The sequence below is a fragment of the Chelonoidis abingdonii genome, chromosome 7 (assembly GCF_003597395.2).
Source record: "Chelonoidis abingdonii isolate Lonesome George chromosome 7, CheloAbing_2.0, whole genome shotgun sequence".
NCBI classification, from domain to species: domain Eukaryota; kingdom Metazoa; phylum Chordata; order Testudines; family Testudinidae; genus Chelonoidis; species Chelonoidis abingdonii.
Window position 1 is genome coordinate 8,813,596 of NC_133775.1, and position 27,548 is coordinate 8,841,143.

Genomic DNA, 27,548 nt, shown 5'->3' on the forward strand with positions numbered 1-27,548 from the left:
TGTGTGTGAAGAACCTATGAACTACAGATGGATATTGCAGCAAAAAAGGCTAAAAAGACTAATTCTGAGAAAGAGGTCATAAAGAAAAAAGTCAAGTAGTGGATCATTATATGAAGAGGCACCAACCCTTTCTAAAAAGTAAAGTACAAGATGTCACTGTTGCATAAAATTCTTGCAATTTCAATTAGATACACTATTAACCTCCCATTTCAAAGTGCAGTGCAGTATTCCTGTATGCTGTTGAATGGCAACCACTTTTCATTCTAGCGGTGAATGAAACAATTCTTCTAGTTTACTTAACAACAATTGCCTGTGAACTTTAAGTCTTGAGATTGTCACAACTTCTGCTTTAAGCAGCTTTCCAATGCTCAGTTCTCCAAATTTCTTCTCTGGGTCTGAAACTCTGTCCTTGACCTCAATCCCTGTATAACTTTTTCAAAAAGTTTAAGGAAAATCTCTAATTATTGAAGCATTTAAAAAGACGACTTAGTATTTCCCTGCCCTCATCAAAGGCTATAACAATTGTGATCCATTTAAGCATGCTCAGAACATTTTTTTTTTTTTGGCGAGCCCAATTTTGACAAAACATTTTTGATACCTGTACTGCTTGTGTAGCAACAGCACTGTCCCTTTCACTATACTGTTGCCCAGCCTGGCCTCACTGGTCTAAGGACTGTTGCTGAAATACTTAAGAAGGGAGATTACAAGCATAGGATTGAAATGGTGTGGGTTATAGGTCTGAACATATTGTCACTCCTATGGGGAGTCCCACTGAAGTCACAAGCCACTGATTAATGCACCTCAATAAGGACTTGCGGCCAATGTTTGAAAATGGATTGGCTAAGGCTTTCTTAGTAACACAGAAAAGGAAAAACTGGTTTCAATGTTTCAAAAATCAAATATTTAATTGTCATTCTTCATGCATGTGTGCATGGGCAATTTTCACCATTCCCTCCACCCCCCTTTTAAAAAAAAAAAAAAGGCAAGGAAACAAATGCCAAATTTCTCAGAATATCATTAAATCACCACTGCACAGACAGGGTTTGGTAGTGCAAGCACATATGTAAAGGCATGACTTTATTCACTTGAATAGTCCTGTTAACTCAGTGTATGCAAATTAGCACCACTAAAAGAGGGGAAGATGTTCTCTGAACATGCTCAGAAGAGAACACATTTTAAAAAAAGAACCCTATTTTTTAAAATGTAATATATGAATGATGGCCCTGTTCCTGCACTTTGACCCACATGGAAGGATCCATGCACCTATGCAGAATCCCACTGAAGTCCCTGATACTCTGCATGGTGCAGGCCCATCTGCTTGAATTTGACTGAAGGACCAAGGCCTATGCACGTATTTTGTATATACATATATGCCTGTTAGAATGACACTAAGTTTACATACAATAGTTAACTGACTAGTTAGAGAGCTCTGGAAACCTTAGGATGGGGGGTGATTTCCTACATAAATGTTAATTACTATTACTGACTTGTAAATGAGTAACAACTCCAATATTCTATCTGCCTTGAGACTTTAGTCCTGAAACTATATGCCAATGGAAACATTTTAGAAAGTATATCCTAACTCTATGATTTGCCACAAAGTAGCTGATTTTAAAGCTAACTTGCTGATAATTCTATTCCTGGCAAAGCTGACACAAGCATCAGGGGGTAACCATGTTAGTGTCTAGCCACAAAAACACAGGGAGTCTGGTGGCACCTTAAAGACTAACAGATTTATTTGGGCATAAGCTTTCATGGGTAAAAAACTTCACTTCTTCAGATGCATGGAGTGAAAATTACAGATGCAGGCATTATATAACGACACATGAAGAGAAAGGAGTTACCTCACAAGTGGAAAATCAATGCTGACAGGGCCAAAGCTGATACAGGAACTACAAACCCAAATTTCTATTCCCAAGATTTCTAAGTATAAGATCAATTTCTCTCCTCAGGCACTAGAAGCTTCTTAGAATAATAAAATATACATTTACGCTAGAGACATGGCCAGAAGGTGTTATTTTACTCTTGAAACTATCAATTCTGTGTGTGTAGTGTGTAATTGATTCAGTGGTAGAAAAGTTGGTTTTTACAGAAAAATTCAGGGTTTGTATCATCTTCCATGTACATAACCTAGCACTTACTGTCTGATTCTTCCCTCATATAGCTAATGAGAACATCAAGAGTTCATAGGATAAAAAAATAGCATAAGAAATAGAAACAGTCATACTTCAGGGCATAAGCCAACAAAAACAACTATGAAAAACTTCCTCTATGGTCAGGCTACTCCAAGTGAGGTTTCTTACACCTTTATCTGAAGAGTCTGGGGCTGGTCACAGCTAAAAAGACAGTACTGTATCCTGTATAAGACGGACCACTGCCCCAACTGGAATTGGCAATTTCTATGTTCCCACTGTTTTTGGAACATTATCAACTCAATGACTTCAGTATAGTTACTTCTGATTTATACTGGTTTGAGAGGAGAATCAGGCGCTACCCTTCTCAAAAAACTGTATATAAATGTTAAAATGGGTGTGAATTATTATTCCCAATTTACACCTGGGAAAATAGGCACATAGGTTAAATGACCTGCCTAAGTTCTTGTAATGATGCTTACTATGTTGTATGGTAACACCCTGTTAAACAGAAATGTCTAATGATTAAATTCCTGTATAATGTCTCTTTACACAAAAGAAGCTAGCGGGTGTAATGATTATTTTGCTTCTTGTATTTACCTGGCAAAGATTTGTAAACTTTATAAAACTTCCTATAAATAGCTTTAAAATGACATGCTTGAGTGTCAAAATCAGGATTAGAACTCAGGAGGTTCTACTCCTAGTCCTACATTCATTCCACTAGATACACTGTCAGGGTCACTGCAATCATTGAAGGCAGACTGCAAAACTGTAGAGCCTTAAAAATAAATTTGTTTCAGAATATACAACTAGGCAGGCTCTCTAAGACAGTGACATAGTGATGCAAAGATTTTAAATAAATCATCTCACATTTAAGTGTGAATAAGCTTGATGCTGCAATATCAAGTTTTACCGGGGCTAGAATATGTGGCCCTGATCCCTCACTGCACTGCACCTTGTGAATTGTTTACACCAGTGCACGAAAAACTATCATTCTGACTTGGTGGAATACTACACCCACTTGCAATGGTGTAGATGACTCCAAGGCGCAGGGTAAGAGAATCAGGCACTGTATGTATAATGGAGGTCTAACTTTTTTTGTAACAGAAGTGAGAGGAGCTTATTTCATTCTTGTTAGGTGCGGTATGGTAATTTTCATCCATTAATTTTTTATTTATTTAAAGTTCCAGATGTACTAGGGTACTCAATTCCCAGGCTGAGATTTCAAACCACAAAACGTCAAGTGCACAGCAGTAAAGGGTGAACTGGGCAAATGATAACAGCTATTCCTAAAATCAAAGATAATATGAAGTTGTGGCAATAGCTTCAGAAAGGGGCAGTAACACCAGTAAGGGGTGTTCAGTGGCAAAACCTCCCGTCACGAATTCTCTCTCTCTCTTTTGATAACAAAGTCGCGCAGGTAGTTACGTGGAGGTCGGGCCCTTTAAGCCTGACTGCAGCTCAAGGCAGAGACGAGATTAGCCTGCTTGACGTCCCCATCACCTCCCCTTTCTTGCGGCCTCATGTGCCTGGGGGGGATGATGTGATTCAGTGGCAGCTATGGGAAAAGCCACCAAGAAGGGTGACACCCCCCCGCCCCCAGGTGCGCTGCAGCCGGTGAGGACGTGGGGTGAACCCCGCCACACGTTCCTCCCCCCACTCGGCAGAGGCCTGCGCGGGGTGGCTGCCTGGCCCCCCCCGCGCTGGGGAGCAGCGAGCGGGGGGCGCCGCCTCTGTCCTCCCGCCCCCCTCGCGGGAGCGATTTGTTTTTAACTGGACCGGCCTGCAAACCGCCCGCCCGCCCCCCCGCCCGGCCTCACCTGCCAGCGCCAGGATCTGGGCCTTGTGCAGCAGCAGGCGGTCGCCCCAGTCGCCGGGGCTCTCGTCCTCGTCCTCCGCCTCGCGCGGGTTGCGGTACACCGTGTACACCTTCTGGTTGTCGAAGTCGAGGCGGGACGTGGGGCTGAAGTCCCGCACGCACGAGACGGGCAGCGCATAGCAGACGTTGTCCTCCAGGAACCGCACAAAGGCGTACATGGCGCGGGGGCGGCGGCTCCGGGCCCCTCGCCGCCTGCTCTGTTATTGTTCCTGGAAGTGCGCCTCGGCGCTCGGCTGAGCGCGCCTGGGCGCCCCGCCGCCGGGGCAGAGCGAGCGGGTCCGGGCTCCAGGCAGACCGGAGCAATCCAAGGCAGAGCGCGGCGCTCGCTCCCTGCGAAGGGCTGCGGAGCGGGGCGCGAGCCCAGGCAGTGCGCTCCAGCCCGCGCGGCTCGCCTGGCTCCGCGCATGGCCCCGGCTCCCACCTGCCTCCGGGAAAGCGGTGCGTGAACCCCGCGTCCACACTGCAGCGCAGCAGCGGCAGTGACACGCCGTAGTGCGGGCTGGCCCATTGCAAGGCAGCCGGGAATCCTGCACAAGAGCTCGGGGTGGCTCCAAAGCTTTGTCTCTCGCACCCACAGCAGAGGGTCCCATAGACATGCTGCCGCCTCCAGCTTGTCTCTGCCGAGACTCAGCTATGAACGATTTATATTACACTCCGTATTAGGGCTTATTTAGGCCCTTGAAAATGATTCCCCCCCAAAGTCAGTGGATGCTCCCCAGGATTAAGAAAAATCCATCACAACAACACTTGAGCAGAGCCTTAATTTGGACTCTCTGGAAAAAACTGAGTTTAAAGTTAAAGTCTGTTTTTCTCAGAGCTGAGCGTACTTAATTCCCCGTCTTCAGATGGAATCAGGGACAGTTATGTCTGTTTGAATATCAAGCTTTTGCACCTAGGAGCTGTGACCTAGCTTAAGGAGTTTGCTTCTGTTATTTCTCTTTCCTTTTGGGAGTCACCTGGCCCAGAGAAGGAGTCTACTGGTAGAAAGTCTTCTCTTCCCTTCTCCTGGAAGAGTAGAGCCTGGCTGACTGCAGTTCAAAAGCATCTTGCTGCCTGGGCCAAGATGATATAACTGTGCCCCAGGCAGGAACTAGGAGCAGTGCCCCCCCTGCCCACAGTAACAAATACATTCCTAGAAGCCAAATTGGTAGAACATATCCTGCCATAATCATAATCACAAGGCAAACCTATTGACACTATTCTATTTACTATAAGAAAAGTCCTTTTTTTTTTTTTTAAATTTTGGCTCCCAAGTTCCTAGAAGATGGGGACACCTTCCTATTCTAGAGCATTGCCCATTGGTTATGAGTAGAAAACCCCATGCCCCCGCTGACTCCTTATCAAAGGTGAAATGAGCTACTCACAGAAAATACCGTAGGACTACTGGGTCTCATCCTCCAAAGAGAACAGCAAGATGCAGAGGGATTGTGGGCAGGGCCAGCTTTAGGAAGTGTGGGGCCCAATTCGAACAGTTTCAACAGGGTCCCGGCGGGGATGACAAGGAAAAACACACATGTAAAAACACGTGGGGCTTGTACTCACCAGGTGGTGCTCCGAGTCTTCGGCAGCACTTTGGCTCTGGGTCCTTCACTCACTCTACGTCTGCCGAATACCCAGAGCAAGCGAAGGACCCACCGCCGAAGTGCCGCTGAAAACCTGGAGCACCGCCAGGTGAGTAAAAATTAAAAAGGCGCCTCTACCCAGGCAAGGGATTCTCACTGGGCGCGGGGCCCTCTGAGGTGTGGGGCCCAATTCGGGGGAATTGGTGGAATAGGTCTAAAGTCGGCCCTGATTGTGGGGGATCAAAGGGCTCAAAGACTCTCTAGAGTCTACCATAGAAGATCTGTGCTTCTGGATACTTACTCAAAGTGAACAGTGAATGTTTTGGAGTTCACACCCAGGTGCATGCATTCACTTGCATGCTCTGTAGGTGGTTCTCCCCTCAGTCTTAGAAGCAGAGCAAGAATTATTTCAAGGGGATTATATTCATTCATTACATTCATTTGTGAACAGGAATAACCTGAGAAGTTTAACATACAGCACATGAATCCTGAAAACACGGGGCACTAGGTTTTAGTCTTACAAAATGCAACACAAATATGAAGTACCAAAACAAACAAAGCCAACCATGGTAGAAACTTTGTCCATATCTATATAAAGTACATAAAAAGACCAGGAATAAACTAAATGTACAATGAAGACATATCAAACTGATATAATAAAAATAAAATACATGTAGCTAACAGCTGTAAACCTCCCATATGCTAATAGCAGATTTATTACTTGCACATGGACAATGTCTTCTATATCCTTCATTTAAGGTTTGGGATTTCAAATGCCAGTAATTTATATTAACAAGCAGTGGAGCATCACCAGGTTGGTGTGCAATATATTGTCAAATAAAGTCTGCTAAAAGGCATAGATGAGAAATATAATCTAGCATTTGGGCTGCAAGGGAAATGAAATCTCAACAAAGATTGTGTTGCTGATCAAACAGTAACAGCTGCTATTGTGATTGTATCTCATTACAATAGAAGTAGGAAGAGTTGCAGAAAGAAAAAACAGGACAAATTGATGCCTGGTGTTATTCCACTGGCTCCATTACAGATACACCAAGGACAAATTTGTCCCACACAGTTCAGTGGCTAGTGAAGGATTCGGTACAGTGAACCTTATTGGAATTGTATTTCCATTGCAGCTGAAATCTATTTGAAATATTGAGTACTGCTGGACAGGGAAAGAAAAGAGGAGGAAAATGGAGAGGTAGCAGATACCAGGAGGAAAGATGACAAATTGGAGATATGGGAAAGGGGATAATAGGGTTGAGTATTAGGAATAACATTACTCAGATGTCAGGAAGGCCTGGACAATTTGTCCTTCGGTAGGAAAACTGAAAGAAAGGATGAAAATAAAAAGGATAACACCTCAAATTTCCACTAGCATTAGAGCAATTTTTAGAGTCCATTGGTCTTAAACATTTTAGAAAGAGACTATAAACTGCAACATTTTTCAAGGTCCAATTATCATAGACTATCAGGGTTGGAAGGGACCTCAGAAGGTCATCTAGTCCAACCCCCTGCTCAAAGCAGAACCAATCCCCAGGCAGATTTTCACAGTTCCCTAAATGGCCCCCTCAAGGACTGAATTCCCAACTCTGGGTATAGCAGGCCAATGCTCAAACCCACTGAGCTATGCCTCCCCCCTACAAAGGAGGGAAATTGAAAGGTATGGCACAGGCTGCACAAATACATCCAAGAGAAAACCTCTGATTGGCAGCAGAAATGGTTTCAAACCCTTTGGAGAGGCTGCTCCACAATCCTCTGTAGACAGGGGCATTCCAGGTGACAGACTCAAGATGATGGGCTGCATGTTTACACCCCCACCTGGTCCCAATCACACACATACTAGTAGAAGAAATAATACTAAAGAATTATTTTCCTAAAGGAAATGGACCCTTTGTATTTCTGTTCCTCCTAGAAGGAAGATTGTTATTAGGCTTGATGCAGGAATTATTGGGTGAAATGCTATTGTCTGTGTTATGCAGAAAATCATCTATGGACTATCTAAACTATGGTAGACCTTTAAGGCAATTATGATGATCTATCAACAATCTGCATTAGATAAGGTGAAGAATTAGCTGAACAAGGGAACCCCTTAGAGACAATACAGAAGTGCATCAGTCCTACTTTAATTGTGCTTCTGTGCACCAGTTTCATACTGGGTATAAATCTCCATAAAGATCAGAGTTTGGCCACCGCTATTTTAGAAGAGTAAAATCTCAGCATAAAGTTTACAGATGTTGCATTGTCCTTAAAAGGGCGTGGTTTTTAAACTTTTAGAAGGGAACAACTTGTTTCTCACTATAACTGAAATTTTCAACTTCCATCAAATTCATCCCTTTGTCTTAGCCATTCTAAAGAAGTAAATAGTTATCTGCTGAAAAACATTGTTAAAATATGAACCCACAGATCAAAAAGTCTTACTCCAAGAGTCAGGAAACCACATAGTAAAGTCCCAGCCCTTCCGGAACTTGTATAAAGAGAGTTCCAGGAAATAACAGTTCACCTGTATTGTACTGCTGTTAATTCGGTTGAAGCATTGAAGCCAAAGATAAAGTCTGCAACTCTGATATGTACACCATGTGTTTCACTTAAGGATGCATGATGAAAAGTCAGTAGTACTAAGCAAACAGTAGTAACCCTGGCACCCAAATCTCTTTTTGCCAACAAAGCAGTAAAATCAGGCTCACTAGTAAAGTGACCTCCATGTTCAGTGCCAAACCACACATCAAGGGAGGCTATATTGATCTCTTGTCCTCTGATTAAGAAATCCACATTTACCTTCAGCATCCAGGAGAAACCTGACTTCTCATTGATAACCAATAGACCTGGAATACCCTTTTCAGGCCTTCAAAATGATGCTGAAGAGCCTGGATTGCCTAGGGTACATCACAAATTTAAAATGTATTTTTGTGTTGCCTTCTTGTAAATTTTGTAATTTACTTATATTCCAAGCATTGTATTTCATGCAAATCAAACTTTCAAACACTGAATGAACCTTAAACAGCAAGTATACCCACAATTTTGCAAACAGTGTGACTGTCTATAAAATGTGTAGCCTGGGTCTTGCCTTCCATATCAAAAGCTAATTCTGCAATTCCAGAGGGAAGAGCATAAGAGGCACTAAATATTACATCCTAGATTATTATTTTTTTTAAAAGAATCTGTTGTATTATATTTTTCCCTACATCAACAGTATGGCTGAACATACTTTAGCTATCACCATACTTTTAATGACATTTCACATTTAGAAGAACTCAGAAATTATACACAAGAACTAGACAATCCCAAGTTGTGTGTACATGCACACACATACAATCCAATGACGTGCTGGTTAACTTTTATTATTAAAGGTATGATTGTTAAAGTGTTCTGGTCTTAAGCTATCCTGCCTTTTGATAGGTGGCACATATCACAGCATCTCTTTTTAAATCTAGGAATATAACAATAAAACCTGTTTCATTCCACATGTAAATAAATCCTCCTCCTGTAAAGGTCATAGACATTGTTAGCTAAAGGGAGCAGAACTAAGGTTTCCTGAGAGCTATTCCCACCTCAAACATTTAGATAGTTTGGGGCATTTTTGATCACACAATAGCTGGATAGGAGGTCACCGTAGTACCAGATAAAAAAAAAATACAATAAACCTGAAATTCAGTCCCCATTGACCAGAGAAAAGAGAAGTATCTCTGTGTATACACTTAGGTTTTCAAAGCACTTCAGATACCATGGTAATGGATGCTATATAAAAGACCTAGATTAGACAGGTAAATCCCTGAGATTTAGGCCCTCAAAATCCACTATCCCCAGATCCTTCCCACCAGAGGAGGCAGTGCACTGCTGCAGGGAGACTCAGGCTTGGTCTACACTATGCGTTTAAACCAATTTTAGCAGCATTAAACCGATTTAACGCTGTACCCATCCACACTACGAGGCCCTTTACATTGATATAAAGGGCTCTTTAAATCGGTTTCTGTACTCCTCCCCGACTGATGAGGCAGTAGCGCGAAAATCGGTATTACCATATCGGATTAGGGGTAGTGTGGCCACAATCGACGGTATTGGCCTCCAGGTGGTATCCCACAGTGCACCGCTGTGACCTGAGGACAGCAATCTGAACTCAGATGAAGTGGGCCAGGTAAACACGAAAAACCCTGCAAAATTTTGATTTTCATTTCCTCTTTGCCCAGCGTGGAGCTCTGATCGCACGGGTGGCGATGGAGTCCCAAATCCAAAAGAGCTCAGCATGGACCGTACAGGAGATACTGGATCTGCCGCTGTATGGGGGAGAGAATCTGTTTCTTCAGAGCTCCGTTACAGAAGACGAAATGCCAAAGCGTTTGAAAAAAATCTCCAGGCTACACAGTGCTGCATGACAAGCGTAACGGAAAGCAAGAATCAAATGGACGCTCACGGAGGGAATACTGAGGACTCCAGCTATCCCACAGTCCACAACAGTCTCCGAAATCTATTTGCATTCTTTGCTGAGCTCCCAGTGCCTGTAGGTTCAAAACACATTGTCCAGCGGGGTTCAGGGTATAGCTTGTAAATTTACTCCTCCCCCCACCATGTGAAAGAAAGGGGAAGAAATCGTTTCTTGACTTTTTCAATGTCACCCTAATGCTGGTGGTAGACGCGATCTGCGGCACTGAACAGCAGCACCTCTCCCCTCCCTCCCCGGTGGCAGACGTACATATGACTGATATCGGTTTGCACCATCAGCCCGTGAGTGCTCCTGGCTGGCCCAGGTGAGCTGGGCTGGGCGCCTGGGTAAAAATAGGAATGACTCCAGTCATTCTCAGTAGATGGTACGAATGGCTGGTAACCATCTTCATTCATAGCAACTGGGGGCTGGCTCCATCAGCCCTCTCCCTTTTGTGTAAAGAAAAGATTCTGTACTGCCTGGACTATATAGCAGCGAGATGCTGGGCTCCTCTCCCCACACCGCTTACTGTTCTGTCTAGACTGTCATATGCCCAGGAGGCTGCCTCCCCCTCATTTTATCTCACTAACAAGTCACTGTTCTTTATTCCTGCATTCTTTTTAATAACTTCATGACACAAATGGGGGCAGGGACACTGCACGGTAGCCCAGAAGGTTGGCGGAGGAGGGAAGCAACGTGTGGATGTGTTGCAGGGCACCCCACCGTGAATGGCATGTAGCACATGCATTTCTGCGGATTGACACGCGAGCAGCTGTGCTCTTGATACATGGTCTTCTAGGACACTTGCCCATAATTCTAGGCAGGATCTGACTATTTTTAGAAGCCATAAAGGAGGATGACTCAGGGAGTTCATTCCCAGTTTTTGCCTTTGTGCCCCGGCGAATCTCAGCAAGGGACCATGATAGCAAACCAGGACAGTACAAAGGACAACTCAACTGGCATTCTTATCGCCCAATTTACACTGGCAGCAGGACGGTAACAGAATGACTGATAACTGTCTTACTGCTATCAGGCAAAAGCAAATGGACTGCACTGGTTCTGTAGCGCTGTGAGTTGCCTCTGTCCGCAGCATCCAGATTCACCTCACGGTGACTGTAAAAAAAAAAAAAAGCGACTGAACGGGCACCATGGGTTGCCGTGCTATCGGTTATCTGCAGGGCAATCCAGGGAAAAACGGCGCAAAAATGATTTGTCTGGCCGTTGCAGTTCCCAGAGAAGGAATGACTTGCGATGAATGTACCCAGAACCACCGCGACAATTGATGTTTTGCCCCATCAGCCACTGGGCTCTCACCCAGAATTCTAAGGGGCAGGGTGAGACTGTAGGAACCTATGGATAGCTACGGAATAGCCTACCAACAGGATGCAACGCTCTGAAATGAACACTAGCCTCAGACCCATGGACGCACACCCGCCGACATTAATGGGGCTTAGTGTGTGCCGTGTGCATCGACTTTATAAATCTGTTTTTGATAAAATGATTTATGTTTTTAAAATCGGAATAATCCCGTAGTGTAGACGTACCCTCAGCAACCAACACCTCCTGAGAAACTGTGATCTAACCGTAAGTGAGGTTTAGGGTAATATCCATCATTCAGCTTTTAAATTAAGTCCTTTGGCAGTTGAATGACTCTTGATCCACCTGCACAGGAGACATTTATGTCCTGGAGGCAGCTGGTATATTCTGTAGCATTAAAAGGAAATGACAAGCAATAATGCCTAGTGCAGAGGGCACTTCCTGGCTGTTAATGACCATCTGGATGAGTTGAGGGTCGGAGGTGAAAGCAGCTAGTCATTAATTGCCAAGAAATGCTCAACCCAGAGGTCATCATTTCTATCAGAAGTCAAGAAAACATAAAAAACATCAAGGAAATGTTTACTTGTGTGTTGGAAAATTAAGTCTCTCAGAGAGAGAGCAATATCCATGGCAACATAGTTGAACTCCTAATTTTTCAATCTTTCACAGAGTAGGAGATGGTATAGGTGACCTCAAAGGCCTTTTCCATGCTACAAATGTCCTAGCAACTAATGGTGTAGCAACAGGGCTGCCCGGGGGTGGGAGGGAGCGCCACGAGAGTTTTTTGGGGCCCCTGGAGCAGGGTCCTTCACTTGCTCCAGGGGCCCAGAAAACTCTCACAGGGCCCGGGCCCCCAGAGCTTCTTCCGCTTCGGGTCTTCAGCAGCAATTCAGCGGTCGGGGGTCCTTCTACCCCAGGACCCGCTGCCGAAGACCCCAGGCCCCCTGAATCCTCTGGGCGGCCCTGTGTAGTAACCAGCAGGCAAGAACAACTTGTTCTTCAAGGTGTCTTGTGCATAGTCTCCCACTTACAGGATCTCTCTCTTTCTGGTACCACAGAGCTTAAGGAACCTTCTTGAAAGCAGTGCTTTGATTTGTTTTTTTCTAAACCAGACTTCCCTGTGTTAATTTTACTAGTACTTGGATAATTTTAAGGAATTTTAAGCACTTAGACTTTTCACTATTGCAGAAACTAGATTCCTCCAGACCTTCAATATCAAGAGGTATTTTTAGTTGTTATTTGGCTAGAACTAAGGCCTTTTATAGTCTTTGGGCATTAGTGTAAAGGGAATGTTGTTTCCACTCAGTGCCTGTGATTATGCACCAAGTCCTGCTCTGCTTTAGCTAGGGTGACAGTACCTGAGGGTTTTAGGGCTAAGGCAGTACTAATAGTCTATCTTCATAGTGTTTCCATTTTAGATATCTGGATGGCTGCTACTTGGAGTTCCCCTCACACATTGACACAACTTTGTTGTTCTCTCTTGACTTAGCATCTAAATCTATATGAAAATTCCCGTTCTGTAATTATTATTTTTTTTTTTTAAACACAGAAATCCTTAACCCACCCTCTTGGGGGTTGCATTACTTGCTGAATTCACACAAGTGGGAATATCATAGACGAAAGAGAGGTTACGAACTATCAGCAATTCTTCCAGCACGATACCTCAGCATAGTCACATTACCTGCCTGCCTTTCAGTCTTCTTGGAGTTTTGATCTCAGTCATAGGACTTTTGGATTTAGATGGGCACCATGCAGACTCTTAGTCCCAGCTCTGGACAGCCAGCGCTCAAAGCTGTGCTCATACAAATCCATTAAGCAATACTTTTCTACAAGGTTCTTGAAGCTCAATAATATCAAGCAGAGTATTTCTCAAATGCGAATAGAGACAAACTCAAAACTTTTCATATCTCAATACTATAAAACAGGTTTAGAACTGGCTGTATTTCAAAATAAGCCAGTTCCTACTACATATTTCATTAACAACAACTAGTATCAGCATCTTTACCGTTAAAGAATCCACTGTTTTCTACCTGGGGTAAGGATCATTATCACAATAGGCCTAATGATATCTTTGAAGGGTCTTAACTAATATACAAACATATGTGTGCACTACATTTCTCTGGAAGACCTAAGGGAGGTAACATGAAACAAGGAGAAGTCTCTGGAATATTTTAGGGAAATGTATTTTCCTGTAGTCTGTATTACTTGTGAATAGAATTTAATCATAAAACTGTCTCTGCACTCCTAGCACCATTCATCCAAGCTTCTGAATATCAGAAAGCACTTTACAAACATGAAATGGATTTAGTCTCAACACCCTTGTGAGGCAATTCCTTACAGATTTAGGAAACTACAACATGAAGCTATTAAATGTCAATGTCACATATATTAGGAAGGCACCACAAATAGTTCACAAGTTCACTCACCCCTAGGCACCCCCTCATGGCCAGGTATGGCAGCAGCTGGTTGCTCCATTCCAATGGTTCCTCCCTCAGTGACTTGGCCCTCTGGGTGGGACACCATCTTGAGCCCCCTCTTCTGGGGTCATAACTGTTGAAACTGAAAGTCCTCAAAATATCTTCAAAAATCCTTCCTCCCCTCTAGGGCTCTTCCCCAACCTGTCTTTGACTCAGCCAGTAGTCCCCTTGCTAAACTCTGTAAAACTTGTGGTGGACTTCTATGCCCCTCCACTGGGGCCAATAGGAGAACCCAATCCCATTCTCTACTCCAGGGCCATGTACTGAACAGCTAGGTCTCCTCCATTACATACACAACAGTTTTCCCTAGACCACTTCCTACCCTACCTTTTAAATTACCCTCTGCATCTCTGTCCTGTTTAGTACAGACCTCCACCTGCAGAGCTTTCCATACACTCTGAGCTTTCTATCAGCTGTCTTTCCAAACCTTTCCCCAGCTGGGCTTTATCACCACTTAAGCCTGGCTCTTGTGCCCATTACTGCTACCACCTTCTGCTCTTTATGGGGAAATGCCTGATTCCCTGTAGGTAGGGCTCATTTTGTAACTAGGTTGGCTTAGCCCCAGGCTCTTCCACTCAGGAGGCAAGCCACCTTATTACACTGTGCCTCCCACCTTTCCTCTCTGTACCTTAATCACATGACCTCCTCCTTTGCAGGCTTCTGCCTGGTCTGACTAGTTAGGTGATTCAAAAGCACAGCTCCTTTCTCTCAGGCCAGACAAACTGGAAAGAGTAACTCAGAGCCATCACTGCCAAGGAACCTGTAGCAGTGCACATGTAAGGGGACTGTTATCCCCTTACTAACATTCAGTGGGGATGTTTGGTTGCTAGCTCCCAGCACTAAAAGGGGAGGGAAAGATGGCAAATCACGACCCTGAGGAGACTGACAGTCCCCAGGGACAGTGGCGAGAAGACAATGCTCCAGGTCAGCCTGATTGACAGGGCGGGCAGGCTAATCAAAGAGACAGAAGGCCAGGGTGGGTCCTGTTCTCCCTGTGAGCTAGAACTGCCTCAGTCAGACAAGAGTGGGGCTGAGCTAAGGAGAGAGCAGGGGCTCAGGCTAAGCTGCTAGGAGCAGAGCTGCAGCACAAAAAGTTAGAGCACAGCCCAGAGACAGCAGACCTGCCCTGGAAGGGGAGCTGCAGCAATCAGAGCCAGAGGGGCCAGACAAGCAGCCCAGGAAGCAGGTGAGAGCTGAGAAAGAGTCACAGAAGCACCCTGCAGAGCAGACCTGCCCTGGGAGCAGAGCTGTAGCAACTGGAGCCAGAGACCACTCACTACCCTATCACGCGCTCAGCTCCTGCCCCCCCCAGAGCCCACAGACCCTGCCCTGGAGACCAGAGCCGCTTTTTGTAGCAACGGTGGAGCCAGAGAGAGAGAGAAGAAGAAGGAAGCCAGCAGGGATCTGAAGGCAGAGCAGCAGCAGCAGCAACTGCTGATGGGCTAGGTGGAGCTGGGGCTGGAGTAGTCTGAGCGTGTGCGGTGAGCTAGCTGGGGAAGCAAGGGACCCTGGGGTGGGCCCCAGCACAAGGGAGATTGCCTCGCCAAGAGGCCCTGCAGGCCAGACTTGGAGGACATAACCCTACAGAGTGGGGGTGACACTGGGAGAAGGCTGCCACCCACAGCCTGAGTGTGGCCCACCCACCAGAGCAAGTATCCAACCGCAGCGTCCCTGCAGCACAGCCAGGGCCGAGAAGGGGCCGTGGGGACCTACAGGAACAGGCTGTTGAACTGCCCTACATTCAGGGGAGACGTAGTGGTCTCTGCCACAGAGCAGGGTGATGTGTTTTCCTTTAACCCTTTCCATTTTCCTTATTCCTTTTTAAATAATTGTTAATTAAAAACTTATTTGCTTTAAATTGTATGATGTGATCAGTGGGTCAGGGAGGTGCACAGTGAAAAGAGAGTACCCTGGAGTGGGGACACCCTAGCCCCTGTCCTAGGTGACCACAGCAGGGTTGGGGGTTGAGCCCCCCCAGGAATCCTGGGCCCAGCCTTGTTGGGGTTACGAGGACTTTGCCAGACAGGAGAGTGGAAGGGAAGCCGTCAAGGGCAGGGAGGCCTCTGGGTAAAGGAAGTGGGAGAGAGGACTCAGATCCTTTTGCCAGCCCACTTCACTGGGGTAGTGCAGAAGCCAGGAAAGTTCCCCACAATAGCAGGACCATTCCCCCACTTACACACAGCAGGGCTCCCTTAGCTCCTGCCTCTGCTAGATCCACAAAGTCACTCTGAGACCCTGGGGGTTAGTAACCACAGATGCAGTTTATTTACAGGCATGGTCCCACCACCCTTTCACCATGTATAGATGGCCCATCACCATCTGCAAGCAAAAAAAAAAATCTGCTTCCGCTCCCTACCTTCCCCTGAGGCTTTTATATAGCCCCAGGCTAATTAGGCAACAGCTGTCTCTGCTTCCCCAATTAGGGCCAGGTTATCTCCAGCCAGCTCTAATCTAGTCCCCTAAATGGGAGCTGGCATGACAGAGCTTAATCAGCAACCCTTTGCCCAGCACCCTGTCACAGAACCCCTATGATGTGTCTACAGTAGGATCCAAATTGAAATTTTAAAACAATACCTATGAGGCTTTTGGGGAGCAGCAGGTAGCTTTCTAAATGATAAAGGAAGGCCTCAACTATCCCTGCTCCATTTGTACAGCAGAGGGGTTCTCCCAGCAGGGAAGCTGGGATCTGAAGCTGCCAGCCCAAAAGGATTCTGAGGGCCAAAGGAGAGTGACACTTTATCACACCTTCAAATAAAAGCCCAAACAACCTCTACTGTGGCATTTAACATTCTGAGGAGACTGTGAATAATTTGCGGGTAGAGAGGAATCATATGGAGAAGCTCCTTATGTCAAAATAGTTCACAAAGTATGGAGCATCTTCCTCATGTTCGAGACTGTTGACATCCCATGGGGATTGTTGTATCTGGAAGATTGCCAGCTCAAACGGACCCAGTCCTGCCATGTCATCAATATATTTAAGGGCATATTTGTGTAAAACAAAATACTCAGCATTTCATAACTAAAAATGCTAGAATTGTGCAAAACTGTCATGATGGTAAAGTCAATAGGACTACTTGCAAGAGTAATATTCACTGACAAGCGTTGGACTTCCACCACTGGGCCCTTTATAGGCCCCCCTGTATTTCTTCATAATAAAATAGTCCTGTTTTTATTTTTAGTTTTAAGAAACAGATAAACTCAAAACACCTTTGAGGAAGTGTAGGATTTTTTTTTTCTTACAAAGGCAAAATTTTCAGTTTGAGATTTCCTTTAAGTATTTTTTTTAACATTAATATGTTTAATGATGCTCTATCTGGTTCACACATGGAATGTCATAGAGACTTTAGTATATTTTTATGCAAATACAGCTGTGCAAACTAATAACTGAAATCTGCATTTTTTTCACATTTGCAGCATATTACACACATTTGTAATCTTTACTGTTTGTAACTTATATTAGCTTCTCTTATCCATAAAACAAAGCTCAGGTTATATTGCCTGCTGCTTAAATTTTTCTGCAAACATCAAAGCTCGATATTTAAATAAGCAACTTAATGTATACATTTTTATTCAGTTCAATATTCTGAGCTCTTGGCTGGAATAAGTATTCTGCAAGATGATTGCATAGAAACATACCATTCAGAATATGAATTGGAATATTCTTTCAATAATCTTTTCAGGAGGGATGATGTGATATTGAGATTAGGTTCTGCATATAATCAATTTGATGTCTGTACTCATATACCTGTATAACTATTCTTTTATAAAATTTGTATGAAAAAACCCACAATCAAATATTTTTGAACATACGTGGTGGGCAGCTACTACATACTCCAATCCGTTGGAAAAATGGTGTCAGTGAAAATAAGAGACTGTCGGGTGCGCTGCAAACCACTGAGTTTGTTAAATTCATCATAACTATTGTCATTATTTTGAGGACAGAAAATACTGTAGAACCAGTCTTTCCACAACTGCTAAAAGTGTAAGCAGAAGGTTGTATCCACTACCTACATTCAGTCTAGGCTTACAGGTTGATTCCTCTTGAGCCGTAAAGATTTGCATAATCCTTAAAATGGTCTGATATATAGATATCTTACTGATTACCTACATTTTCTAAATTTCCTCACTGTACATTTAAGACGTAGATAGCTGGTAATAATATAGAGGAATGGGTGAGAAGATGTGAGATTGTGCGCATTAAATAAAGGAAGATGTTGCAACTGGTGGGTGTGACGGTATTTAAGGAGTGAAAACATGTATTTTGCAAACACTGCAGGATAGTATACTTTGTTTTATATAGAACTATTTTGGATACGTTTGTTGACTTGTATCTATTTGGAGTTATGCTTGAGGAACAGAAGCAGAGTACTATGGGAGCTCTGCAGGACTTCACTTATGATAGCTAGCTGCTTAGAAGATGAGCTTATAAGGTTTGTAAGTGTTCTAAGTTCATTTTTCATTGATGAAAGGTGTGGATTGGCATACCTCTTACCCACAGATAGGTCCCTTCCAAATTCATGGTTCATTATGGGCAATTTCACAGCCAGAGGATTTGAAAATTGGTCAATTTCATGTTTTCAGATGTTTAACCCTGAAATGTCCAGGTGTTGTAACTGCGGGGATCCCAACCCAAAAGGGGATCGGGGTGGGTCACAAACCTGTTGAAGAGGGGTCATGGGATTGCCACCCTCACTCCTGTGCTGCCTTCAGAGCTGGACAGTGGGGAGAAGGGGCTGCAGAGCTATCTTCAGCCAGGAGAGATACCCAAAAGCAGCCCTGCACGGAAAGAGCAAGTCCTGTCCTGCCCCAGCCCTGCCCGTCCTAGCACCTAGGAGCTTCCTTTGCTGAGACGCTCCCAGAAGCACAGGGAAGATTGGATCCAGCTCCACAAGCCTCCTCCAGCTGCCCAGTCCCAGAGCATCCTGCAGCAGCAGGAGGCACCCAGAGGTGGGTCTGGTTCCCTCCCCCACCTAGCCCCCTGAAGCAGTTGTGCAGGGGATGGACAATTCCTGTCCTTCCGGAGCTACTTTTGCTGGGGCAGTCCTAGGAACAAGGGGACATCGAATTTCAGGATTTGATGTAGAAGTGCTTATTTCATGGTGCCTGGTGCATTTTTCATGCCGTGAAATTGGTAGGGCCCTACCCATAGAGCACAGTAGGAAGTGTATGGTTCCCTCCACCATCACCATCAACCTGCCTCATCCCTGATCTGCAGGAACCATACCTACAGGTGAAATCTTAGTTCAGTCCAATGAACAATTCAGTCCCTGACCTGTGTATTGGCACCTTTGTCAGTAGTGACACTAACTACCAATGAGGTATGTTTCAATTATACTATGGCCGGGTCTACAAAAAGGACTGGACTAATTCAAAAAATGCATTTCACACAGACCACCAAAAGACAGTGTCTGGATAACAATATGTTAGTACACCACTTACAATATTAATATCTTGTTTTATAAGGCCTAATCCAAATCCCACTGAAATCAGTCCTGCGACTTGAAAGGCTTTTGATCAGGCCAACATAGCATTTTTATCAGTAGATCTCAAAATACTTTACATAGTGGGGTAAACGTTCTCAGCTTAACTTTACACATGATGAAATAGAGTCAGACAGAGGTTAAGTGAATTGCCCAAGGTCAAAGAGCAGTGAGTTGTACAAGGAGAAAAGGAACCCAGGTATCTCCAAATCTCACATTTCTATCTATTACACACGGCTGCCCCTTTATTGGTCTCTGACAAAGGTAATGCTAAAGATAGAGATGGCTAAAAGGAGAAGTGAGAAATCTGAGTCATATACCAACCCATTGATTCCATCTCAAATGCAGTTGAAATTCTTCGGAGTTCATGTTTTCTCTGTCAGATATGTTCTGAATGGACATTCTTATCATTCTCTTACTTGTAGACTACAATATACAATACTTCTTACATATTTGTGCAAGTTTGAAGAGGACTTAAGGTAGAAGGGAATAAAGGCTTGTGTACACACAAAAGATGTTAACTATACAAGTATATTTAAACTGGTACAACCCCCTCAAATGTGGAGGTAGTTATGCCAGTATAAAGGTGTTTATGTCAGTATAGCTTATTCCCATATGGCTCCTTTCTAATGGAATGCCTGCATCCATGATAGGGGTTGCATCTGTGTAACTATTTTGGTTAAAGACTAAAACAAAATAAAACCACACTTCTAACCCAAATAGGTAAATAAGTACAAAAGATGTGTGTCAACCAGACCTAAGAACTAGAAAATATTGTGCAAATTTCCTCTACCTTAAAATTCCTGTAATGTGGTTGAAATAGGGTGACCAGAGGTCCTGATTTTATAGGGACAGTCCCGATATTTGCCTATTACCTCACACCTCTGTCCCAATTTTTCACACTTGCTGTCTGGTCACCCTAGGTTGAAATACATTTGGGATACATATTTCTAATATTTCACTGACTGCACAGATACTGATCCTAGTGAAGTCAGCACAATTCTCTGATTTATTTTTTATATTCATAGGAACAAATGTATTTATTTATAGAAGGGTACTCATCAGTGTAGTGCAACTTCACTTTGTATCTATTACTGGCCTGACTTTTCTGAAATGCTGAGCACCCTCAGTTTCCAGTGACTTCAATGGAAGATCATGCATAATCAGCATTTTTGAAACATCAGACCTTTTCTTTAGCATCCAGATTTGAAGATTTTGGCCCTAGTGATTTATTATGCCAAATTATCTCTAGGCAATAAAAAAAAGTTCCATAGTTTAACCTTTTGGATGACATATAAATACACCCACAGACATCCCTAGAAGGCATTTTTGTCTGACAATCTGGAAAGTGCCAACATTATATATGGTCAATAATTCAACAGTCTGCTAAACTATACAATCAGAAAGAAAACAATTCATATTCCATTTGGACTGAAAGAGCAGCAGAATTTCAAATTTCTGAACGGGATGAGCAGTTCCAAATCAGATGCTAATTGACTCCAGGAACCCCCATCTATGGAGCACATTCAGGTATTATTGTGGGAATTAGACCACATAGATCAGCATCAGATGATCACAAGCAAGTGTAAGTCAACAGGACAAGCTGAAGACATTTTGGCAATATTCTTAAACTGGTGGAATGTAGATTTAATGACAGTAAAGACCTGGGATTAATATGTTAGACCAAAATCTAACAAAAAAATGAATGCTTGTCCAGATCTCACAAGCAATTGTTCTCTTTCAGGTGTGGAGTTGTAGTGTGCATATGACTGTGGCATTTGAAAAATATTTAAAGCAGAAATTAGCCCCCCAAACTGCATTCTCCACCCCTCTCAGATTTTGACATTTGAGTGTGTGGGTTTGGTTTTTTGTTCATGTTTTAATCCTTCTGATTACCTCTGTGGAAGAGCTTTGGATCATTCATCCAGCATTAGCAGAGCTGGTGGACATTTGGCCAAAAAAAATTATCCTCCCAAAAAGTGAGCTAGTCATTTGTGTATGTGTGTAAAATGTTTGACTGAACTTTGACACTATTTTATACCAGTCATTTTCATTGTCAATTGTAATTTGAAACAAAATTAAAATTGTTGTTAGTTTCAAATCACATATTTTGGTTCTTTTTTTTATTTTTGTTTTGAGTTTGTTTGCCCCACTAGCACCACACTCATTTTTTTACTTCATCTTCTACTGGAAAAAAAGTCTGAAAGAGAGAGTAAAAAAACCCTTCCACATTTTTGACCTTTTTCACCTGGAAACGTGGAGGTGGGAGAAAGTGTTCTTCTCTCTCTTCTAAAAAAAAAACTTTCTACACATTTCCAGTTGAAAAAAGTGGAAGTGGTTTTTAATCTACTCTCTCAATTTTTTTTTCTACAACTTTTTCCAGATGGAAAAGTATTTTTAAAAAAATAATTTCCCCCAACTTCTTCCAGTGGGGCAGAGAGTCAGTGAAGGAGGAGAAGGTGAGGGCTGAAAGGAAGAAATTAAAAAATCCAAAACCTGAAAACCAAAATGAAACGAAAATTTCTACTAGGATTGTATTGTTTTGAAATTTCCTGTAAAAATGGGGGGGGGGGAAATAGTCAAAAAATGTTTTGTGGGGGGAAATAATTGATGAGCTCTAGTTATTAGTGTGAGCGTCTTGCAGCTCTGTCAGGACTGTGTGTTCACTTTACTAAAAAATAGCCTAGATGAAAAATTTAGCATTTTGTAAAGCGAAAGTCACAAGGGCCTGCTTTTGGGGTGTACTGTGCTGTGTTGTGCCACTCCAGACCACACCAGACTGCTGGTGGAATCTAGGCATAAAGCCAGCGTATCTGGCCCTGGGAAGATTAATGTAGTGGCATGAAGCTCATGTAGTGGCTAAACTACCCACTTTCCTGTTGTTGTCTGAGGCTGGCTGAGTCCTACACCTGCTGATCAAAGGCTCTCATATCAGCTGTTTGGAGCCATTGCTAGCCAGAATACACAACAGCAGCCTTCAGACTGCTCTAATCTACAGCTGAAAAGTAGCCCATCAGATAGGCGGTTTATGATTGCACGAACACAAAGGCCACTATACACCCCATTTTTCTTAGCTGTGTCAGGTACTCCTCAGCCATGGCCAAGGATCTGGGCCAGAGTGCTGCTAAATAAGATCAGTCAAGAGTAAAATGGTTATACAGTAAAATATTGTTATCATTAATCTGAACTATCATTGTTAGAAGAACTGCTAAGGAACAAAAGAGAAAACCAAGCAAAGCAACCAGCAGCAACGACAGCAATGACGCTACTGGTCAGCCAATGAAATTATTTTGAACTGCTGACCTGTTGTGGTTCATACACAATTTAATTTATGTATAAACTCATTTGCGCTTTGGGATCCAAGTCTCCATGAAGATTACCAATAGTATTTCTCCTCAGACCAACGCCACTCCATCTTTTTTTTATTTCTGAGGGAGCTTTTGATAAGGTCTCCTCATTAATGCAGGTCTCGATTGTTGAGAAGGCACTTGGTAGTTTATTTAACTATTTCACTGTGAAATGATTTATGAGAGATAAGCCTTCCATTTTTTTTTTTTTTTATCCTTGACTGATCATTTCAGCATACATAACATCAAATCCCAGAGGATGCAGCTCAAATCCCTGATAGTTTCTGAATGACCCAGAGCATGGTCTCTCAACCCAGGGCCACAAGGATGTTTCGCGCCCTAGGCGAAACTTCCACCAGGCGCCCCCCTTGCGGCAGCTCCACACTCTCCACCCTGAGGCACCCCCCTGCCCCAGCTCACCCCTGCTCCATGCACAAGCACGAGCACCCCGAGCATGCCGTCGCTGCTTCACTTCTCCCACCTACCAGGCTTGCAGCACCTAAGCTGATTGGCGCCGCAAGCCTGGGAGGCGATAGAAGTGAAGCAGCTCACCCCTGCCCCGCCTCCTCCCCGAGCACGCCATGGCTGCTTCACTCCTCCCGCCTACTGGGCTTGTGGTGCCAATCAGCTTAGGTGCCGCAAGCCTGGGAGGTGGGAGAAGTGAAGCAGCCACGGTGTGCTCGGGGAGGAGGTGGGGCAGGGGTGAGCAGGGGTGGGGAGTTCCCCTGCATACCGCCCCCCCCCCAGGTACTCGCTGCAGGCGGCCCTCCCCATGCCCCCCTGCCCCAGCTCCATCCGCCTAAATGCCAGTGGAGACTGGGGTGGCCAAAGATCCAGCCACCGCGGTCGCTGCCAAAGAAAATGGCACCCCCCAAATCCTAGCATCCTAGGTGACCTCCTAGGTCGCCTAAATGGTTGCACTGGCCCTGTCTCAACCTTTTTTTCCTTCTGAGACCTGACTTCTCCCCCACCCCCCGGCATGCTATAAAAACTCCGGGCCCACCTGTGCCCCAGTAACTCTTTCTCTGCATATCCAGTAGATTAAAAGCCAGGGCTGGCATTAGGGGGTAGCAAGCAGAGAAATTGCCTGGGGCCCCACACCACAGGGCCCACAAAGCTAAGTTGTTCGAGCTTCAGCCCCGGGTGGTGGGGTTTGGGCTTCAGCAAGTCTAACATTGGTCCTACTCTCTAGTTTATTTTGGCGGTCCCCTGAAACCTGCTCGCAGCCCCCCAGTGGGCCCTGGATGCCTGGTTGAGAACCACTGATCTAGAGATGTTTTAACACTAGAAACTGGTGTTCTCCACTGCACAATGCTTGACAGTTTCCTCTTGACTACATCATTTCTAGAGAACATATTAATAATGTCTTTCATTTTTATAGTCCCCTATATCAGAGGATCTCAAAACACCTTATTTATAACTGAACCTCACAACAACTTTAAGTAAGGTATTATTATAGCCAGAAGGGGAAACTGAGGTACCAGAAGGTTAATAGTTTTACTCAAGGTCACAAAGCAAGTCAGTGACAGATCTGAGATCCAGGCATTGTGACTTTTGGTTTCCTGCTTTCACCACTAAATACGTTCCCCTGCTGTTTACAGTTTTTACTATAAACCAACTGGTGCCCAACCCAAGAGCGTAGCTCCCATATTATGAGATTAAGTAAAACAAAACAAAACAAAAAAAGGTATAATTTCTTATCTTCTAGATACATTTTTTTCTTGCCTCTGTTGCTTTTTAATTTTAAGTGCTTTTGACCTACAGGCTTCATTTTGCTTTTGTTACTTTTTCTTTTTTTGAAAAGCACCTAGTCATCTAATGGCTCACTATGAAAATAAACAATAATGTCTGGATTACAACAGATTCTGGAACTCTGGCAATAGTAAATTAACCGTCTGGCAAAATTACAAATGCCAGTAGCTGACGTAGTGTTTTATATTATGTTTCCTAGATTTTATGAGAGATTTTAAAGCCTTCTGTGCTTTTTCCTGTATGTGTTTGCAGGTTGTCAATCAATCCATAAATTAGATATTAAATTAGCAGAAAGGTCCTTGAAGGAATTTAAATATACATTTAGTTTCTTTTCACAAATCTCCAACACCACAATATGTACAAATAGAGGACAGTTTCAAAGGCAATTAGGCACCTCTGCAGTTTCTTACTAGAAAACTTTCTGTTCCTGGGATTATTGTTAGAAATCAAATTGTTTTGATATGCAAATTTACACCTGTATGGCTCAAGGACCCTCTGACACCACAACTGTGCTAACTTTAATAATTGTGAGGAACTCTCAGTATAGTTTTTATTTCTCTTCGGTCTTCATATATGATAAATCATTAAGCTCTGAACATACAGTAACAAAATATATTGTGTATGATCTATACTATTTTACATTGAATTTGACCCGATGATGTTGATTGAAATGTCCAGTTATATATCAGCATAAACATATGCATCACTGTATAAACTTTTCTGGCTAAGGGAGGTTTGCATTTTATAATCTAAACAATCATGCCAACAGTTGCTACTAGATACAGCATTCACTACCGTGAGCGAGTAGCCCTATTTAAGCTTTAAGCCGTTTTCCGGACTACAATATTAGGGTTTGATTCTCAGTCTTAAGCCCATGTATAATTTTGATATCAATGGGACTATCCTATGTACAAAGTTACTCTGCTTGATTTTTTGTGTGTGCAGAATTAGGGCCTTAGATTGTAGACACTTTGGGCTTTAAGGAAAACAAGACATAGGACAACAGTTCACATGTGAGAGAACACGTGAAACAAGTACAAGTAAAGGTTCCTTGCAGAAGTGAGTTTTAAGAAAGGATTTAGAGCAAAGGGCAATTGGAGGACAAAAATTTGGAGACTAATCAAGCGTAGGTGTCTGCATAATTACAAGGCATGGAACACAGCAAGGGAGCAGGGCCGGCTTTAGGCCAATTCAACCAATTCCCCTGAATTGGGCCCCGCCCCTAAGAGGGCTTCACGCCCAAGCCCCAGTACGGTATACGGGCAAGAGCTGATGCGCTGTACCAGGGTGGCCTGGCTTCCCCAGGGGGCAATTTAAAGGGCCTGGGGCTCCCAGCAGGGGCTGGAGCCCGAAGCCCTTTAAATAGCCCCCAGAACCCTGGGGTAGCCGGGGGGGGGGCTCCAGCTGCCTCTGCCCCCCCATTCCTTTAAATGGAGCCCTGCCACTTCCCCAGGGCTCCCATAGCTATGTAAAGGGCCAGGGCAGTAGAAGCAGGGAAGCCCCAGGCCCTTTAAATAGCCCCCTAGCCCCGGGCTGCTGCTGCTACCCTGGTGGCAGAGGGAGAAGGAGGGGGCACTCACCATACAGGGTGGGCTGTACCCCGTGTACCTGCACCCCCTGCCCATAGCCAGCCCCTGCTGCACCCCCTGCCCGCACCAGCTCTGCACCCCCTGCCCTGCCTGCACCAGTTCCTATCTGCAGCCAGCCCTGCACCCCCTGTCCACAGCCAGCCCGTCTCCAGCCAGCCCCGCACCCCCTGCCCAGCCCGCAGCAGCTCCTGCCTGCAGCCAGCCCCTGTCTCCAGCCAGGCCTGCACCCTCTGCCTCTTTCCAGCCAGCCCCGCACCTCCTGCCCGCAACCAGCCCGTCTCCAGCCACCCTCTGCCTCACCTCCTGCCCTTCCCGCACCAGCCCTGCATCCCCTGCCCTGCCCTTCCTTCACCAGCCCTGCATCCCCTGCCCTGCCCTGCCCGCACCAGCCCCGGACCCCCTGCCCTGTCTCCAGCCAACCCCTGCCGCACCACCCTGCCTGAAGCCACCCAGTTCTGCACTCCTTTGTCTCCAGCCCTGCAAGCCCTTGCCACAACCCCATGTGGCCCTGCCTGAAGCCAGCCAGCCCACCCCACATACCCCTGTCTCCACCCAGCCCCACACCCCTTGCCCTGCCTGCAGCCAGCCCCTGCCTCCAGCCAGCCCCATGTCCACTGGTGCCTGCAGTTCCCAGAGCAGTAACCCTGCACACTTGCTTCAATGAGGGGGGCAGGGAGCAGCTGGGACCCACACATGTGCACACCCTAGGGTGACCAGACAGCAAGTGTGAAAAATCGGGACAGGGGGTGAGAGGTAATAGGAGCCTATATAAGAAAAAGACCCAAAAATCGGGACTGTCCCTATAAAATCAGGACATCTGGTCACTCTAGCACACCCCCAGGGAGTGACGGGGACCCACACATAGAAAACGGAGCTAATTTCTAGTTCAGGCCCATCTTTTTAAAAAAGAACTTTAGGTAGGGTTAACTTATATCCATATTTTCCTGGACATGTCAGGCTTTTTGGTTCTTAAATCGCCATCCGGGAGGAAAATACGGACGTATGGTAACCCTACTGGTACAAAAATACATACTGTGGCACATCCCTTAAATCAGAACTTTGTATAGGGAACCGGTTGCTAAGAAATGAAAGGCTTTTTGTTACATTTTTTTTTTTTTTAGTCATCCCTGCCGTGGCCCCACCGAAAATGTTCGAATTTGGCCCCACACTTCCTAAAGCTGGCCCTGCAAGGGAGGAGTATATGGAGCAGAAGGGAGAGGAGATAATTGCAGAGATGTTTCATTGGCTAAGATAATACTATGTAGGATTTTGACATGAGGACAAAGAGCTTGACGTTAATGCAGCAAAAGACAGGAAGGCAATGAAGGGATTTCATGAGAACACTGTAGGTATAAGCAGAACTTTTAGTGGCACTTTGGTTAAGTCAGAACAGAGAATAGTGAGAGATAGGAAGGCCAGAAAGAAGTCTGCAATAATCATGATGAAAGATCACTAATACATGAATAAAGAATTTAATAGTGGAGATAGAGAGGAAAGGATGTCTGACTAATAAGCATTAGGGGGTTAGTTTATTATTTTTCAATATTTATATTTTTGTTGTACAGTTACTGCTGGATAATCTTTCCCCACCCA

At 44.5% G+C, this 27,548-nt stretch overlaps 2 protein-coding genes across 4 annotated transcripts in view; both read right to left on the minus strand.

The window, feature by feature from the left end:
- BEND5 (BEN domain containing 5) overlaps positions 1 to 4,250 on the minus strand; it is a 52,117-nt gene extending 47,867 nt beyond the window's left edge. For all 3 annotated transcript variants that reach the window (XM_032776377.1, XM_032776376.1, XM_032776375.2), the window contains exon 1: positions 3,953 to 4,250. In XM_032776377.1, coding sequence (XP_032632268.1) covers positions 3,953 to 4,169 — 217 coding nt within the window. In that variant the 5' untranslated portion in view covers positions 4,170 to 4,250. The remainder of the gene's footprint in view (positions 1 to 3,952) is intronic.
- The window catches only part of AGBL4 (AGBL carboxypeptidase 4), a 1,477,624-nt gene that overhangs the window by 588,410 nt on the left and 861,666 nt on the right, over positions 1 to 27,548 (minus strand). The gene's annotated exons all lie outside the window — the stretch shown is intronic.